Genomic DNA, 18,209 nt, shown 5'->3' on the forward strand with positions numbered 1-18,209 from the left:
ATAGTTACTATTCATTAATTACAGCTCAAATCAACATCAACTGCTCAGCTGAAAACCCATACATGTCACCTGGGGAACTATAGACCTAAATCAATGTACTCTGACAATTATTTAATCAGTGGTGATATTATGGGCATCTTTTATTCATTCTTTCATTAATTCATTTAGTCATTAATTTAAACATTTATTTATTTATTCATTCATTTTAACAATTCTACATTATTTATTTATGCATTTATTTATTCACTTTTTTTTACATTTTTACATTTATTTATGTATTCATTCCTTCATTCATTCCTTCATTCATTCATTCGTTCACACATTCATCAGTTTATTCATTCATCCATTTTTTCATGTATTTATTTATGTATTACCACATTACTTAATTTATTTATTTATTTATTTCTGCATTTCTATGTTAATTAGGTAGGCGGTCCTACTCTGTGTGTGTGTGTGTGTATTTATTTGTTCATTTACATGTGCATTTATTTATTTATGCGTGTTAAATTTTGTCCTCCATATCTCTGAACCTGCGAAAGAATGGCTTAATACATTTTCAGTATTTTATTCATAATCTAATTAAAAAAACGTCTGTGGAATAATGTTGAATTCTGTCTAATATACAGTACCAGCCAAAAGTTTTGACATACCAAAAATTCAGTGTTTTTTTTTTTTTTTTTTGCATTATAAAATATTCTGTATTGTAGATTAATAGTAAAGTCATTGTGTCTTTTCGATTCTTCAAAGTAGCACCTCTTGCTTAGACGACAGGTTTGAACATCCTGGCTGGATTTTCTCAGTGAGGTTTATGAGGAAGAGTCACCTGGAATGTGCAGCGTTCAGAGCATCAGTTGTAAAGTTGTGTTGAGGTAGAGTTGGTATACAGTGAATAGCTCTATTTAAGTAACGTTCTAATTCATATATTATGGCAAGAACTACTCAACTAATTAAAGAAAAAAAAAATATTTAAGAAATGCTCAGTCAATCCGAGAAAAAAAAAAAAAAATCAAGAACTTCGAAAGTATCCTCAAGTGCAGTCACAAAAAACATCAAAAACACTTTGATGAGTTACCTCTGTTGCACAGGATAAGTTATGTGTTTCTTTATAGTCTGAATGGCTTCAGTATTAGTTTACAATATAGGAAAAACGAAATAAATACATTAAATTTAAAAATGTGTTTAAATATTGGACTGGTTCTGTATATTTACTGTTTTTTATGATAGGAGGTGACTATGCTGATCTATATTTAAGCTGTAATCAGACACCACATGTTTTAGTGTATTCAGAGTCTGACGTGAATAGGTTATATTTTCTGTTTGGGAAACCTCCTTGTCATGGATTTCAATGCATCTCCATTCAAAATGCCCATACTAAGCATTTCCTTGTCTGGAAAACCACCCAAAATACAACTTCTCACTAGTTTTAAAAGTTTTAATAGTGTTAATAACCCCATGTGTGTGTGTGTGTCTGTTTACAAAGTGTAACGCTTATAGGCTACTTATCAGTACGTCATGCTGTCGTCAGTGTGCACACTCGTGTCTGACCACACCAGCCTGATGTACGCACTCCTCTATGGAGCACACGGTGCTTCATGGCCAGTGGCCACACTAAAAGCTGAAGCATGGTGAAGCAGACCTTAGAAAGAACACACTTGTACACACCCCCAGACCACACACACACACACACATACACATACAGCTCTGTATAAAAAATATATGAAGAGACCACTTCAGTTTTTGAATTAGTTTCTCTTATTTTGCTATTCATAGGTATGTTTGAGTAAAATGAACATTAAGAGCATTTATTTGCAGAAAATGAGAAATGGCTGAAATAAAAAAAAAAGACGCAGAGTTTTCAGACCTCAAAAATGCAAAAAAAAAAAAAACAAGTTCATATTCATAAAGTTTTAAGAGTTCAGAAATCAATATTTGGTGGAATAACCCTGGTTTTCATGCATCTTGGCATGTTCTCCTCCACCAGTCTTACACACTGCTTTTGAATAACTTTATGCCTCAAAAATTCAAGCAGTTCAGCTTGGTTTGATGGCTTTTGATCATCCATCTTCCTATTGATTATATTCCAGTGGTTTTCAATTTTGTAAAATCAAAGAAACTTATTTTTTTCTGTCTGTTTCTCCGGGTGTGCGCAGTGAGCAGTGTGGTCGGACTTGTGTCTCGATAGTTTTGCTGTGAGCGTCCACATGATTCCTCACAAGGTCACTTCCTTTAATGAATAAGCCATTACAGCATGCAGACACCAAATACTGCAGGCTTCCTGCTCCAAAATGGGCTTACTGTTTAGAGACAAACACAACTTTCCATTGCTTTGGAGAGACGCACACACACACACTGTATTATCTGTCTCATCTGACACTTGTACGCCTCTTTAGTTTTGATACAGTGTCTATTTCTCCTTTGTAGTCTGTTGGAGATGAGCACTTTTCTGTTGTAACTGAGTAGTACTGTGCATTGTTTGTTTATGGAGTAAATAAATATTAGGTGATTGTAGTCATTGTACAAGCAGTACTATAGCCCCCAGTCTAGCATCCATTTAGCAACACAATAGCAACCACACGAGGTACCATATTGACCAGCATGGAACCACTTAGCAGCATCATAGCTCTTACAAGCACTGGATGTTAATCTACACAGATTTCTCTCCTGAAAACTGGTTATTTGGGTAAGTAACGTGCTTCCATTTATTTACAGTAAGCTTAAGTTTTGAGATTTCCACTAAGGCTGGGAGCAGCAGCAGCATTAGCATTAGCAGCTAACAGCGCTACACTGAGGGACCCTGTTAAGCTGAGTGTTCTGGTAAGCCAGGGCGATATATCAGCTAGCTGTTTGTCCTACATATCTTGTTTTAACACAGTAAATGTGCCTGTGACTACAGGCTGATAATGCTCACTTCTGAACAGGAAAAGAGCTAGTGCTGTGGTTTGCAGCTAATGTTAATGCTGCTCCAGCAGTGCTAGCCATGGTTAGCATCAGGCTACAGGCTGATAGACTCCCCTAAACGACAAAAGAGCTTGTACTTAGCGCGGTTAGCGGCTAATGCTGATACTGCTCCAGCCTCGGAGCTGGAAAAACTTCACTAAAAATTATTTTGTAACTCTGCAATACAGCGGAGTGGCTTTACTGCTCCTTACAACCTGACTGGTAAAACTCATACATAAGGTGAACCGGATTATTAGGCGCATTTTTGGAAAAATTACAATGTTTTTGACAAAGCTACAGGTCTGTAAGAATAGGTTTAAGCTTGTATACAGTATTTTTGTGAATTGTAATCTTTTTTAAAAGTACATTTAATATGAATCAAAGTTCCTCCCACAGCAGAGTCTATATTCACATTGATTTGGCCACAGTTCAGCGTGGTTAGCATTCATTAGCTCATTGTATTATAAGTATATGGAAAAGTGTGATATGTGGGTGTGCACTGTTGCAGAAATATGATGACAGTAACACTGTAAAATTTGGTTCACCAGAATGATGCAAACATGCTCACACCTCAAACCACTAATCATGAGCAATTTGTTAGTGGAGCAAATTGCTTTTTCCTCTTTCTCTGAATTGCTTGATTGACTGTTTGCTTGAATATCTGAAAGAATATATTGACAAACCACTGTAATTATATCATTAGACATATATTATATTATTGTGTTGATATTATATATTTTTCCTCATTAAATGCTTGTGTTCATTGTTGTGTGGTTATAATGAGTTACACCCTACCGCAGTGATGAGCAATCCACTGTAAACTGCTCGTCCTCATGGTGCTGCATCCTGAAGCTGACAGTGTTGTGATTGATCTCATCATTTCTCATCATCATCTTCTTCATCTTTCTCTTGTCTTTCAGAGAACTACACGGTCAGTGGTCCAGAGGGTAAGACGGACTCGGTGGCGGCGCTGCAGCCGCAGGCCTCGCTCACGTCCATCCACAGCAGCTCTCCGGGGCCCAAGCGCTCCGGGAACACACTGAAGAAGTGGCTCACCAGCCCGGTCCGCCGCCTCAGCCACGGCAGCAACGTCAAAAAGCTGCCCAGCAAGCAGAAGCAGAAGAGAGACGGACGCAAGAGCATCGACCTGGGTCCACCCGAGACGCAGGACGACGGCCTGGAAGAGGTAATGGAGCTGATGCAGCCAAAGTGTTCCTTAATATCGTAATAGGCTTGATCTTCTGGATTTTCACTCACGTTAAAGACCCTGATGGGTAGATTATTGTATTTTCAGCTTGCTGGGTTTCAGCAGTAGGGCTGCAGCTATGATTATTTTGGAAGCTTGATATGTAATGTTTTATTTGATTTCATTTTAAATCAGTGAGGCCATGGCAGAAATAATCAGTTAATAATCATTGTGATCACAGACACTTTTTTTTTTTTTTTTACTTTCAGTAATCTAGAAACTAGAGCTTATTTATTATATATCATATATAAACGTAGGCCTATGTCACACACAATTTTCTTAAGCGCAACCTTACAGGGCCCGAGGAACGTAGTGGAAAAAAACGACAAAACCTGGCCGAATATCAGGTAGGGCATTGGGTCAGGCTCAGGATTTGGCAGACAATATAAACTCTACTAGAAACGCCATAGCTCTTAGAAATTCCCCCACCTTCTTTTTTCTGCTCCCTGATTGCTTTTGCTTTCTTTGTTTTTCCTCACCACATGAGGGCTGTTGACAGATGACAGTGGAGTTTTGATTGTTCATCATGATTTTAACACATCCATACATACACGCACACAAAAAAGAACAGGCTATGAATGACACAGTTTACACAACATTGCAATCCATATTTTTGAGCTGTGTGTGAACCACACAAATACTACATGTGTGTTTCCTCATTTTAAAACTCAGTGTGCATTTATTTGTGCAAAAACAATTAAAACTGTGTAAAAAAGTCTACTAGTGTATCTCAAAAAGTTAGAATATCAGTATTTCAGTTATTCAGTTAAAAATTTAAAACTCATATATTATATAGATGTATGTTTTTGTTATATTTTGTATCTTTTGTTGATGATTATGGCTTACACCCAATAAAAACCCAAAGATCAGTATCTCAGAAAAAAAATATATTGTATGAGACCAACTTTTGGCAGTGTGGGCAGTGTGCCAAGTCCTGCTGGAAAATGAAATCCACCTCCCTTTAAAAGTAGAGCAGAGGGAAGCATGAATTGCTGTAAGATCTGGAAAAAACACTGACTTTGAACTTTGGACTGGTCCCTTTATTTTTAAATGAAATTTAAAATTTACTGATGGTCAGTACAGTGTTTTCCCAGAAAATCTTACAGCACTTTGTGCTTCCCTCTGCTGACAAATTTTACGAAGATGCAGATTTCATTTTCCAGCAGGACTTGGCACACTGCCCACACTGGCAAAAGTACCAATTGGTCAAACTATTCTATGGCTGTAAGCCATAATCATCAACAATAAAACAAATAAATGCTTAAAATAGATCACGCTGTGTGTAATACATCTATAAAATATGAGTTTTACATTTTGAACTGAATTACTGAAATAAAGTAAGTTTTCAATGATATTCAAATTTTTTGAGATGCACTAGCGTATAAGGCTGTCACATTTTTATTAATTTATGTTTAATAATTGGTATTGTAAGTGTCTCTGCTGGTGTATGCATGTAGTTCTGGAGGCTAAATGTGTGATGTATCTTTAGTTTCTAAGAAGTGCACATGGTTGTTGGTGACTCCCGTTTTTAACGTCAGAGGATTTCTTTCATTCACCATCCCTGTTCTTTTTTACGCAATCAGCTCTTCATGTAGAAAAGTGTCTCCCTTGTTCTCTGTGATGTGTGAGCGCGTTATTATGGGTCTGCCACGGCTGGAGCAGCAGCGGCAGCAGCAGCAGTAAGCCAGATGATTTGGGGCAGATAGGACAGTGTGCATTAGCCAGGCCCTTTAGGCCTGTGTGATGTGCACTGTGAGGATACAATGAGTCTCTGTAGTGGCAGGGCAGGAGCTGCGGACCCCGACACAATGACCCACATTAACCCTGACCTGCTTCCCCTATTGAGCTGCGAGCAGTAGAAACGCTGAAGGAGAAGAAATTGTGGAATTGAATCCCTTGCTTCCAGTAAAGTCAGCGTGCTAAGGCATGTTTGGCATCCAAATATTGCTTGTTTAGTTTTGCACTGCTGCTGAAGGAGTGTTCTGAAGTGTACATATTAAACAATACGCCTGTTTAAGTGTTTAAGGAACCTCGAGTTCAGCTTATAGTACATTCAGCCATGAAAGGAAGGTCATATTACTGCAGGGTCTTCCCACATAGTGTTTATAACAGCGCATGTTGGCATGAGCATGATATAAAGATGATAGCCTAGAAACTTTACAGTTAATCATTGTTTGGTTACCAGTTTGCACGTGATGTCCTTGTGATGATCTATTATCCAAGATTGGTAATCTCTAGTGTCATCAGTATAAATAGTATCTTATAATGTGCAACGCCTGAGAAATAGAACACATATCGAGCAAAAATAAACTGAGAACTGAATGTTTTTGGGAGACATTGGTTGTTTAGGTATTCAAATGCCATATTGTTGTGTTGACACGTGTATAAAGTCTTGCATTTTGTTGTAATGTAGCACTGGGTTGATTGTAAAATTCTATGAATGCAAAGGCTATTCTTAAGGTCTGTTCCAACGAATGAATGCATCAGACACATGCATCCAAATAGCAAATGGCAAAAAAACTGTTGTTAGTTGAGAAATGCTGAAATACTCATTTATTTTAGGTCAAATTATAGATAATGTTCAGTGTTGAATAAATATTTCTTATTTGGAGTTTTGTAATTGTGATGATAAAACTACAGGTGCATTTAAAAAAAAAAATAAATAATTTAGAAGTTCATTTCAAAATGTTATTGGAAGTCAAATTAGATTATATAAGAGCAATTGGTACTTTTGGCAGTGTGCCAAGTCCTGCTGAAAAATGAAATTCCCATCTCTATAAAAGATGACATGTCTCTCTAAACCATCATTGATTGTGGAAACTTCACACTAGACCTCAAGCAGTTTGGACTGTGTGTCTCTCCACTCTTCCTCCAGACTCTGATCCCTTGATTTCCAAATGAAATGCAAAATTTGGAGAGACATGTCATCTGCTGGTGTTGGTTTACTGTTTTATGTCAAGTCCAAAGTCAATGCAGTGTTTTTCTGGAAAATCTTAAAACACTTCATGCTTCCTTTTTCTGACAACTTTTAAAGAGATGCGGAAATTTCATTTTCCAGCAGGACTTGGCACACTGCCAAACATACCAATTGGTCTTATTTATTAATATAATTTTCTGAGACACTGATTTTTGAGTTTTCATTGGCTATAAGCCATCATTTTCAACAATAAACATAATACATGCTTGAAATAGATCACTCTGTGTGTACTACATATATATATATATATATATATATATACCAGTCACATAAAGTGACCAGGTGTAAACAGGTTCCTTGTAGTTTCAGTGTAAAACAAATCTGAAATACAGAATATATCTCTGCTGATTAACTACACTTGGTTAATGGATGGCTTTAGCTACTAAAGAACCCAATCAAATAAAACCAACATGCCTCGGTTTAGATTTTAAGTTTTAACACCTGCGCTTGTAACACATTGCTCATGTTCTTTATCCTACAGAGGGAAAGGAAAGCTGGAACGCTCTCCAAGTCATCAGGAATGCAAAGCGGAGGAGAGGAAGAGCCAGAGGATGAGTCTCACACTCCTCTACCTCCACCCATGGAGATCATTAAAGACCCTTCCGCACAGGAGGAGAAGGTATTACTTTTTTTTTCTTCATACAAATGTCATGCACTGGGAGTACAGTAGTTAGTACTGGGATTTTTTTAGGCTACAGAGGAGCTTATTGTCTAGTGAATAGGTTCTGTCTTGGTAGATCAGAGACAGCAGGACTAATAAGCTGCTCTTTATATACAATACTTCAGTCACTCAGAAATGTCACTCACTACAGGTTCATAAAAAGAACACACACACACAGAGCTAAAAGATCCAGCTGTCCTTCACCGGGAGTTAACCGCACAGTGTAAATGTAGCACTTCATTTGTGGTTTGAACACACACGCACGCACACACACACACACACACACACAATGTTGAAATATTGAAATGGCTGTAATAATGCCGGGAGCCTCCCTGACTTCCAATCTCCTGACCACAAAAACACTCTATTACATAGTTCACACACATTCTCTATAATATATTACTCTGGGAAGTTGCGAAACACACACACACACGCCCTTGCCTATGTGGTCTGACGTGTTTGGGTGTCATTTTTCCGCAGAAAAATGAGTTTTCCCTTTTGTTCCTGTTTGTATGTAAATTGACTGCTCATATCAGCATTGTGCAATGCTGATCTGCCCCCGTCTGTTGTTGTGTGTTGGAGATAAAGCACTGGAACCTGATCTGCCCCATGCAACACTTGTGTTGTCACCTAGACACACAAGCTGCTCTCCTGGAAACGTCTTTTCTCCTGACAAAATATCTCTGATTCTTTCAGCTTCTTTTAGAATCTGTTTATACCTGTAGTTTGATCTGGAATTCTGGTTTATTTAGTGTTTACATTGACATATTTGAAATTTAATCAAAAGATCTGAATACTTGTTATGTGGACTAACTCTTTATTTTCAAAATGCACAGAAAAGAAGACTGTAGTATAATTCTACTATAAAATCTATATAGCAAATCAATCTAAATAACTAATATATATATATATATATATATATATATATATATATATATATATATTTTTCCTTCCATTCCATTGGAAGCCTATGTTAAATATTTTATATAGACCTTTTTATTTCATAAATCATCCCTGAACAAAAAAAACATGATTAGAAAGTGTTTTAATTACATTAAATTAATAAAAAAAATAGCTGTTACTTTGCCTCAATGGCTCTAGTACTGATCTACTGTTTTTACAGTGTTTTTGCAGTGAGCAGGGCCAAGTTACTGTTTTATTGGTTTATAAATACGTTCATTGGCTGGTTCATGGTCTATTTTGATGGGCTACAGCTCTCAGATAGTGTTATGGGTAACAAAACTAAGAGATTAAAAATAAAGATATTTTGTAATACATGATGTCCATTGTAATGAATGCAGGGTGTGAAAGGGTTAAAGTTCCAAATATTTGGGCAGATTTTGTGATATAAATTTGCCGTAAAACAAGAAAGAGTTCATATTGTCACTGTCCAATGAAAAGCAAGTATTTACAAAACAGCGACTTTACAGGAGAGAGAAAAAACCTTCTAAACTTTCAATTGAAGTCAATGTAAAAAGAGTTTATTTCAGGCCATTTTAAAGTGTTTCTTTTGGTCCGTTCATCAAGAAATTTGGCACAGTGTAAGGGACAGTTTACGTAGTAAACTAAAAATCGTCAAAAATAAAGATACTTGTTTTTCATTGGACAGCGATGATATTCAAACTAAAAAATGAGCTGTAGTTTGATTGGTTTTAGGTCAATCATGTTTAATATTTCCAGTGATTTTCTACATCAATAAAACATTTTTAAAGCCAGTGCTATTTTTTATTTTATTTTTCTGATCTCAATATTACACATTGTGTTTAACTATTAATGATATCTCAGTATCTTAACTTTGATTTAAATATTACCACAGTAGATACAGTATTGCAAAATCTAACATACTGATAAAACATTCTAACTTTCATTATAATGAACTGTATTAACAGAGAAATGACTCCAGGGCTCTCTCTTTTCTTATTCTTCCTTTTATCTCTTCCTTTTTTCTCCTTTCCTCCCTCTCTTCACTAACACTTCTTTTGCTCTTTCCCCGGTGCTTTGCAGTCGTCCGCCTTGCTTGCTTCACGGCAGGGTTCCACCGAGGTGCCCAGCGCCGCAGAGCTCGTCAGTGCTATAGAGAAACTGGTCAAAACTAAGATGGTAAGTGCAGAGCGTCGACTGACCTCTGACCAGTTTCATATAGCATGTACGAGAAGCCCAGGCTTTCTGTTCATTACTTTCTTCTGTCTTTGGTTTTCCTTTTCTCATTTATCACTTTTTTTCGTCCTGCTTTCTGTCAGTCACTCACAATGGGAGTCATGCTTTATTATTTTATTCATTTGTGTTTACATGAATGTTTGTTTGAATTGCCATTTTATAAGGTACATCTTATGTTCGCACTCATTTAGGCATTTAAAATTGAAACACATATACATCATGCTCTAGTATATATATATGTACACTATATATATATGTTCCAGACATGTAATATATGAATGTATAGGGGATTGTTATACATCACATATATGTACATTTTATGTTTTTATATGTGCAACATATATGAAACATATTTGAAATTGAAAGAAAAAAAAAAAAAAAATATATATATATATATATATATATATATATATATATATATATATATATATATATATATATATATATAATAGACATATATGTCTGGCCCACAAACTATGTATGGTCCTGTGTGTAAAATACATATTTTTTAAAGTGCAGTATCAGTCAAACGTTTGGGCACATCTTAAATTCATTGTTTTTTTTATTATTTTGAAATGTTCTGCATTGTAGATTAATAATACCCAAGTAGAAAGTCATTCACACTATGAGGGAAAACATATGGGATTATTAAGTAAACAAAAAAAAAGTGTTAAACAAACCAGAGTACAATATGTTTTATATTTTCTTACAATATGTTTTATACAGCTTTACACATCTTGGCTGGATTTCCTCTCTTGGCTGGAGTCACATTGTCACTGATACACACTGAATATTATTTAAGTATTAATCCCTTGAGTCTGTTAGTAAAAGTATTAGTGAGTTAGTGTTAGTGTATTTCACATCTAAAAAGGTACAATAAAACATCTAACGCTTCTGTAACACAAAAGAATATTAATATGACAAGTAATTCTAAACGTTTTAAAGGTAGTGTCTGTATTTATCATGTTAATGGAGGTAATATAGGTATGTCTTCATTAGTCAGACTTTTCTCAGCTCCTCAAACATCTTCATCTTCATGCTAATCTCTCTCAGGTAGTTTCAGGTAGTAAGAGTGTGGGGGTGGGTTGGTTGGTTTCTTCTTAAATCCTATTGTGAAAGTGTGGTTCTTGTGGTCTTTGTGTTCTAGACATTAGAGGGAGGGACGTATCCTGGTTTCAGCTCTGTGAGTCCGGTGGAGCAGAGCCCTGCCCAGCCCAGAAACCCTGAGCTCGAGCAGAAAGCCAAAGCACTGCGAGGACGCATGTGAGACACAATGATATACGTTATCTTTGTCTATTTTTAGTAGAGCAGTACTTTTCACTTTGATACTTTAATCTGATCATTTGAGTCATTCTCTTCCTATTTAATATACTATACACAGCTCTGGAAAAAAAAGAAACCTATTAAAAATGATGAGTTTCTTTGGTTTTACCAAATTGAAAACCTCTGGAATATAATATAAGAGGAAGATGGATGATCACAAGCCATCAAACCAAGCTGGACTGCTTGAATTTTTGCTTCAGGAGTTGCATAAAGTTATCCAAAAGCAGTGTGTAAGACTGGTGGAGGAGAACATGCCAAGATGCATGAAAACTGTGATTTAAAAACCAGTGTTTTTCCACCAAATATTGATTTTTGAACTTGTTTTCTTTGCATTTTTTGAGGTCTGAAAGCTCTGCATCTTTTTTGATATTTCAGCCATTTCTTATTTTCTGCAAACAAATGCTCTAAATGACAATATTTATATTTTTAATTAGGAAGAAATGTCCGTAGTTTATAGAAAAAAACAACATTGTTCATTTTACTCAAACATATACCTATAAATCGTAAATCAGAGAAACTGATTCAGAAACGGAAGTGGTCTCTTAATTTTTTTCAGAGCTGTATAGTTTTACAGTACATTACACACTGTTCTTCTGGAACAATTAAACTTCATTTCAGTGAATAATACTGGTTACCTTACTGTAGATGCCTTACAATTTCTGGAGATATCTAAAATTATTCATAACCATTATATTGCATAGTATTTCTGAAACATCTGCTACTCTTTCTACCATTAACCTGAAATTATTTCGCTTAAATGATTTACTGTGTGTTTCAGGTTTGTCCTCAATGAGCTCATACAGACAGAGAAGGACTATGTCAAAGACTTGGGCATCGTAGTAGAGGTGAGAAAACCATGTCCCAAAAATGTATCACATAAAAAAAAAGTCTCTACCTCTCTAAAGTTAATTTCATAAAAAATAATGTAAGCTTAATTGTCTTAGTAAATGTCTTCCTATTCCAAAGATTTCCACTAGTTAATGACCAGTCAGGAGGTTGAAAATAATAATATGCTGATGGCTGCTATCAGTAAGGAATATACTGATAAGGAGCAACCCTGTAGAAAAGTTAATCAGTACTGTGTTTCTGTTTAACAGGGATTCATGAAGAAGATAGAGGAGAAAGGAGTTCCTGAAGATATGAAAGGAAAAGACAAGATCGTCTTCGGAAATATTCACCAAATCTATGACTGGCACAGAGAGTGAGTCCAGCTCAGATCACCCTCAGTCGAATTGTCAAAAATCTGCCATTAACCTTCCTTTATATATTAAAAAAATGTTTTTTTTTTTTTTAAAGTGGTCCAGCGGTCTAAAGCGCTGCCACTATGAGCGGGAGGTCGCAGGTTTGAACCCCCGCTCATGCAGCTTTGCCATCAAACTGCCGGCTTTTAGGGGGAGCAGACTTGGCCCTGCTCCCTCCGGGTGGGTAGATGGCGCTCTCTCCCCACATCACTCCTATAGGGTGATGCCCGCAGCACAGAACATCTGTGAGCTGATGAAGCGGAACCGAGTTGCTGCGCTTTCCTCCAAGCGTGCTGTGATGCTACTCGGCAATGCTGCATCAGCAGCAGCTTGAAAAGAAACGGTGGCTGGCTTCACATGTATTGGAGGAGGCATGTGCTAGTCTTCACCCTCCTGGTGTGTTGGGGCATCACTAGTAATAGGGAGAGTCCTAATGAGTGAGTGAGTTGGGTAATTGGCTGTGTAAATTGGGGACAAATTGGGAACAAATTATAAATAAAATTATAAATAAAAAAATAAATAATTGTTCCATGTTTTGTTTTCTTTTTTCTGCAGTTTCTTTGTAGGGGAACTGGAGAAATGCCTTGAAGATCATGAAAAACTGCCGGAGCTGTTCATCAAACATGTGCGTGAGGCTTCCTGAGCACTGTGTTGAGATTTTAGCGATTTTGCTGAGTGTGTGCTGGTGGTGAGCTGTAACGATGACCTTGTGTTTGGTTTGCACGCAGGAGCGGAGGCTATACATGTATGTGGTTTACTGCCAGAACAAACCCAAATCAGAATTCATAGTGGCTGAATATGATTCATATTTTGAGGTAAATCATCATTCTTCCCCTCTTCTTTGTGTCTTTTTTTTCTTCTTTGTTTTTGTTTTTTTTTGTTTATGTGATCATTTATGCTGACATGCCAAATGTCATGGGAAAGGAAAATCTCCCATATTAGTCTTCCGTGACGTTTCCCATGCATATGTTTTCTGGCATCCACTTTCAGACCTCACTTGAACACTAATGATTGACGTCACCTTGCCATGAACCACGGACCAGTGTTCGGTCTCTGTCACAAGATAAAACCTCACAACATACAGCTCTAGAAAAAAAATGATAAAAATGAGTTTCTTTGATTTTACCAAATTGAAAACTTGATAGATGATCACAAGCCATCAAACCAAGCTGAACTGCTTGATTTTTTGCACCAGGAGTGAAGGCATAAAGTTATCCAAAAGCAGTGTGTAAGACTGGTGGAGGAGAACATGCCAAGATGCATGAAAACTGTGATTTAAAAACCAGGGTTATTCCACCAAATATTGATTTCTGAACTCTTAAAACTTTATGAATATGAACTTGTTTTCATTATTTAGTTTGCATTATTTCAGGTCTGAAAGTTCTGCATCTTTTTATGTTTCTGTAAATAAATGTTAAAATGACAATATTTTACATTTTTAATCATTTTTAATTGGACTTTGGGAGAAATGTTGTCTGTAGTTCATAGAATAAAACAACGATGTTAATTTTACTCAAACATATACCTATACATAGCAAAATCTCTTAATTTTGTCCAGAGCTGTATATAGGTGTAGCTATCCCAAACATTATATTATCAATTAACATTTTGCTGTCCCATGACTTTTGGCATGTCTGGGTCTATGTAAAGAAGCAGATTATAATTCGCTTCTTTGAATAGACACATACGTCTTCTTTAAATAGACGCAGACATGTCAAAAGTCATGGGACAGCAAAATGTTATATATAAATGTTATATACGTCGTCTTTGCCAAGGTTCATCTTTTTCCCTCTCTATTTTTTTAAACTTCATTTCAGTCGATTCAACAAGACGTAAACTCAAGACTGGGCATCAGCGATTTTCTTATCAAGCCAATTCAGAGAATAACCAAATATCAGCTGCTGTTAAAGGTAATATCTCTTGTTTATGTAAAAGTGATGATAGTGATAATGAATATATTAAAACTGTTGTTGTTTTTTTAAACCATGTATTTCATTGCATTTTGTCTTTTAGGACTACTTGAAAAACAGTAACAAGGCTGGGCTGGACTGTTTTAATATTGAGGTAATATACTATTTAAAAAATAATTTATTTACTTTCTTAACATTTAGCATCAGTGGACACTACATGTATAGATAAACTGCTGTTGTTCAATACTCACCACCTTTTTATTTAAACCCTGTTTGTAGAAAGCAGTTGATCTGATGTCTCAGGTGCCTAAACTCTGCAATGACATGATGAACCTTGGCAGGCTACAGGGCTATGAGGTACTTTTATCATATACTTGTTTGTTCCAAACCGAGATTCTAATAGGCAAATAAACTTGCTAATTGACAGGGTTTATTCTATGTTTTAGAAGAAAATTCCAGTTTATTCAGAATGTATACTAAAATGTGTGTATGTGCATGTGTGTATATGTATTAGCGGTATAATAGCACACAAAAGTTACAAGAATGTGGTAATTAACAGTAAAATGTAAACTGTGGCAGGTTTTATGTGTTTCTACACATCCGCATAACATGTTAAAGTCAAAGTATCAGGAAAATTCTTCTTTATCAGTTGTCAAATACTGTTTAAAAGACAGTGAGAGATAAAGAATAAAGAGCAAGTTATAAATTAGTTAATCTCTGTACATGCGGCAATGAGAGGTAGAGATATGAAAGATACAGGAGTGGGAGGAAGAGGAGGAGGGGAGGGGGGGGACAGGCAAGACTACAGTTACCAAAGCAATACAGTTACAAAACCGGTACTTCTAATTCACTACAGTTCAACAACAAATCCCAACGGCTTACAGCTTAAGGTGGCACTTAGTCTTGTAAAATAACTGTATTTACCCTAATAGCACATGTAAATAAATATACATACCATTACTCCCTTAATAGGATAAGTTAAATAAAAATAAAAAAACACTTATAAAAGTGATTTTAAAGTATTCTGTTGTAATTGGCCTATTCATTATGAATGTTTGCTAAATTATTTTTCTAATAATGATAATATATTAGTTTTAATATTTCTATTTTTTTCTGTTCATCTGAATGTTATATAAATGTATATGTTGTATTAAGCTTATATTGCATAGTAGTTGAATATACAATAAGGACTCTCTAATATACAGGTTTTTAATTTAAAGATATTTTCTAAGAACATCTTTTTTTTAAAGAAAAGACCTTTAAACAACTTGAACATCATGGAAAAGTTACTTTATTTTAGTAATTAAGTTAATGTTAAACTCATATATTATATAGATGTTTTACACACAGACTCACAGAGTATGATGATTATGACTTACACCCAATGAAACCCCAAAAATCAGTCTCAGGCAATTAGAATAGACCAATTGGTACTTTTAACAGTGTGGGCAGTGTGCCAGGTCCTGCTGGAAAAATGAAATCTGCGTCTCTATAAAAGCTGATTTTTGGGTTTTCATTTGGATGTAAACCATAAACACTTAAAATAGATCACTGTGTTATTATATACATCTATATAATAATATAGGAGTTTCACACTTTTAACTGATTTACTGAAATAAAGTAACTTTTCAATGATATTCTAATTGTTTGAGATTCACTAGTATTTCAGCCAGGTGAAGAGCAGTAATAAGGGCTATAGTTTTTATAGGTGCTGTAACTGCGTGTGGATTATATCTCAGACTGTGCTCTGTTATGTAACTGAATGAGCAGAGAGAGAGAGATAACAACAGAGAGGTGGGGTGAAGGAGAGCAGGAGTGAGGAGTAGGCTGATCTGTTATATAGTGTTGATGACACACTGTTGGTGGAAAATAGGCATGTGTTGACTGACTGAGGACCATGTTCACTTAATTACTCACTCATTCACTTATTCACTCACTACAGGTGAACAAAAATATACGTATCAATGCAACGAGCCTCCTACTTCCTTAATGTGGATAAAATAATGATTTTCTTATGTTCTGTCTGAAAAGATTCTCTTTAATTTTAGAAAAGAGCCTAAGATATTTTAAACAGTTTGGGCAAAATGTGTTACTTTTATGATGTCTTCCAACTACCTCCAACTATTACTAGATGAGAATTGATGTACGAAGTAATTAATGACCTTGATGTGCTTGTACAAGCTAGTGTTTTATTTTCTTTTATATGTGTATGTATACTAGGGGTGGGCAATATTATATCGTATACAATATATCGTGACACAGAAATATCATGATATTAAAAATCTATATCATGATAATAGGGCTGTTCTGTCTTAAAAGTAGTCTATTATTTACTGTGAAGCTTTAGGTGTTTTTATTGTATAAATGTTTTAGTTTGCAGTTTATATGCATGCACTAAATATTCTGCAATATTTTTTGCTACATTATATTATTTTATGCTATATTATTTATTTTTCCACATTATGATTATACTGTTATACTATTATACTATATTCCTGAAATGAATGAATTATTTTAGTTTTCCTATATCGCCAAGTATATCGTTTTAGCAAAAATACCCTGAAATATCGTGATATTATTTTAGAGCCATATTGCTCTGTATACATAGCTTTTGTTTATTATATAATACATTTACATTTGTTAACTATCACTTCTTTACATTTATGAATGTATTTATCATTGTATTCTTGCCTGACCTTTGTGGGGGCGATGAGGGGTTATTTTTCATTTCTTTCTACTTTTCTTCTAATTAACCTTGTTAAACAATTATTGTAAGTAACGATATATATATATATATATATATATATATATATATATATATATATATATATATATATATATATATCATAGGTGCACTTCATTGAGCATGTGTGTGTGTATGTTTTTCAGGGAAAGCTGACGAGTCAGGGGAAACTGTTGCAGCAGGAGACGTTTTTTGTGACCGAGCAGGACTCTGGAGTTCTGTCTCGGAGTAAAGAGCGCAGAGTCTTCCTTTTTGAGCAGATCGTCATCTTTAGTGAACTTCTCCGCAAGGGCTCCTCAACACCCGGCTATCAGTTTAAAAAGAGCATCAAGGTGATTCTCTCCACATTTATTAATGCTGCATTATAAATGGAACCTTGTTTTCAGTGACAAACTGCGTTTGCACAAGTTTGCTTTTACTTTATATTCGGCCATTTTTTTTTTATTTGCTCTGTGGTTGTGTATTAGCTTTGGCCGTGGATGCCCTCTGTCCTGCAGTTTTTAGTGTTTTACCTGCTCCCAATACACCTGATCCTATTAATCAGTTGATTTAACAGTAAAGTGGGCATATTTAAGCAGGAAAAGCACTAAAATGTGCAGAACTGAGTGACTGAGTGACTTTTATACAGTCTAGAATGAAACGAGAAATCCATAGATCTGTTCTGATCATCGTGCTCTGTATGGATGTGTGTGTTTTTACTAGGTGAGCTACCTGGATCTGGAAGAGCATGTGGACAACGACCCCTGTAAGTTTGTGCTGTCGTGCCGTGGGTCGTCTGAGCGCTTCACTCTGCAGGCAGCAAACACTGACATTAAGCAGGTGTGGGTGCATCACATCACAAACCTGCTGGATGCACAAAGGAACTTCCTGTCAGGTGAGTTCAGTTTAGTTCACTCAGGTCAGATTTTTGTTCAATGTGGCTCGGATCTGTTTTTTTTTTCATGGCTGTGTGAACGTGCCAAATTTGACTTTTTCAAATCAGATTAGAGTAACTTTTGTACGCAACATGATTGT

At 35.7% G+C, this 18,209-nt stretch overlaps 1 protein-coding gene across 5 annotated transcripts in view; it reads left to right on the plus strand.

Moving 5' to 3' along the window:
* kalrna (kalirin RhoGEF kinase a) overlaps positions 1–18,209 on the plus strand; it is a 320,295-nt gene that overhangs the window by 279,636 nt on the left and 22,450 nt on the right. For 4 of the 5 annotated variants that reach the window (XM_007253494.4, XM_049485021.1, XM_049485022.1 and 1 more), the window contains 13 exons: positions 3,858–4,123; positions 7,642–7,779; positions 9,826–9,921; positions 11,126–11,241; positions 12,080–12,146; positions 12,399–12,502; positions 13,098–13,167; positions 13,271–13,357; positions 14,360–14,452; positions 14,556–14,606; positions 14,732–14,809; positions 17,342–17,527; positions 17,898–18,069. In XM_007253494.4, the coding sequence (XP_007253556.3) occupies positions 3,858–4,123; positions 7,642–7,779; positions 9,826–9,921; positions 11,126–11,241; positions 12,080–12,146; positions 12,399–12,502; positions 13,098–13,167; positions 13,271–13,357; positions 14,360–14,452; positions 14,556–14,606; positions 14,732–14,809; positions 17,342–17,527; positions 17,898–18,069 (1,524 nt within the window). The remainder of the gene's footprint in view (positions 1–3,857; positions 4,124–7,641; positions 7,780–9,825; positions 9,922–11,125; positions 11,242–12,079; positions 12,147–12,398; positions 12,503–13,097; positions 13,168–13,270; positions 13,358–14,359; positions 14,453–14,555; positions 14,607–14,731; positions 14,810–17,341; positions 17,528–17,897; positions 18,070–18,209) is intronic. The other variant, XM_049485020.1, reaches the window with a different exon arrangement.

The sequence above is a fragment of the Astyanax mexicanus genome, chromosome 11 (assembly GCF_023375975.1).
Source record: "Astyanax mexicanus isolate ESR-SI-001 chromosome 11, AstMex3_surface, whole genome shotgun sequence".
In the NCBI taxonomy this organism is placed as follows: Eukaryota; Metazoa; Chordata; class Actinopteri; order Characiformes; family Acestrorhamphidae; genus Astyanax; species Astyanax mexicanus.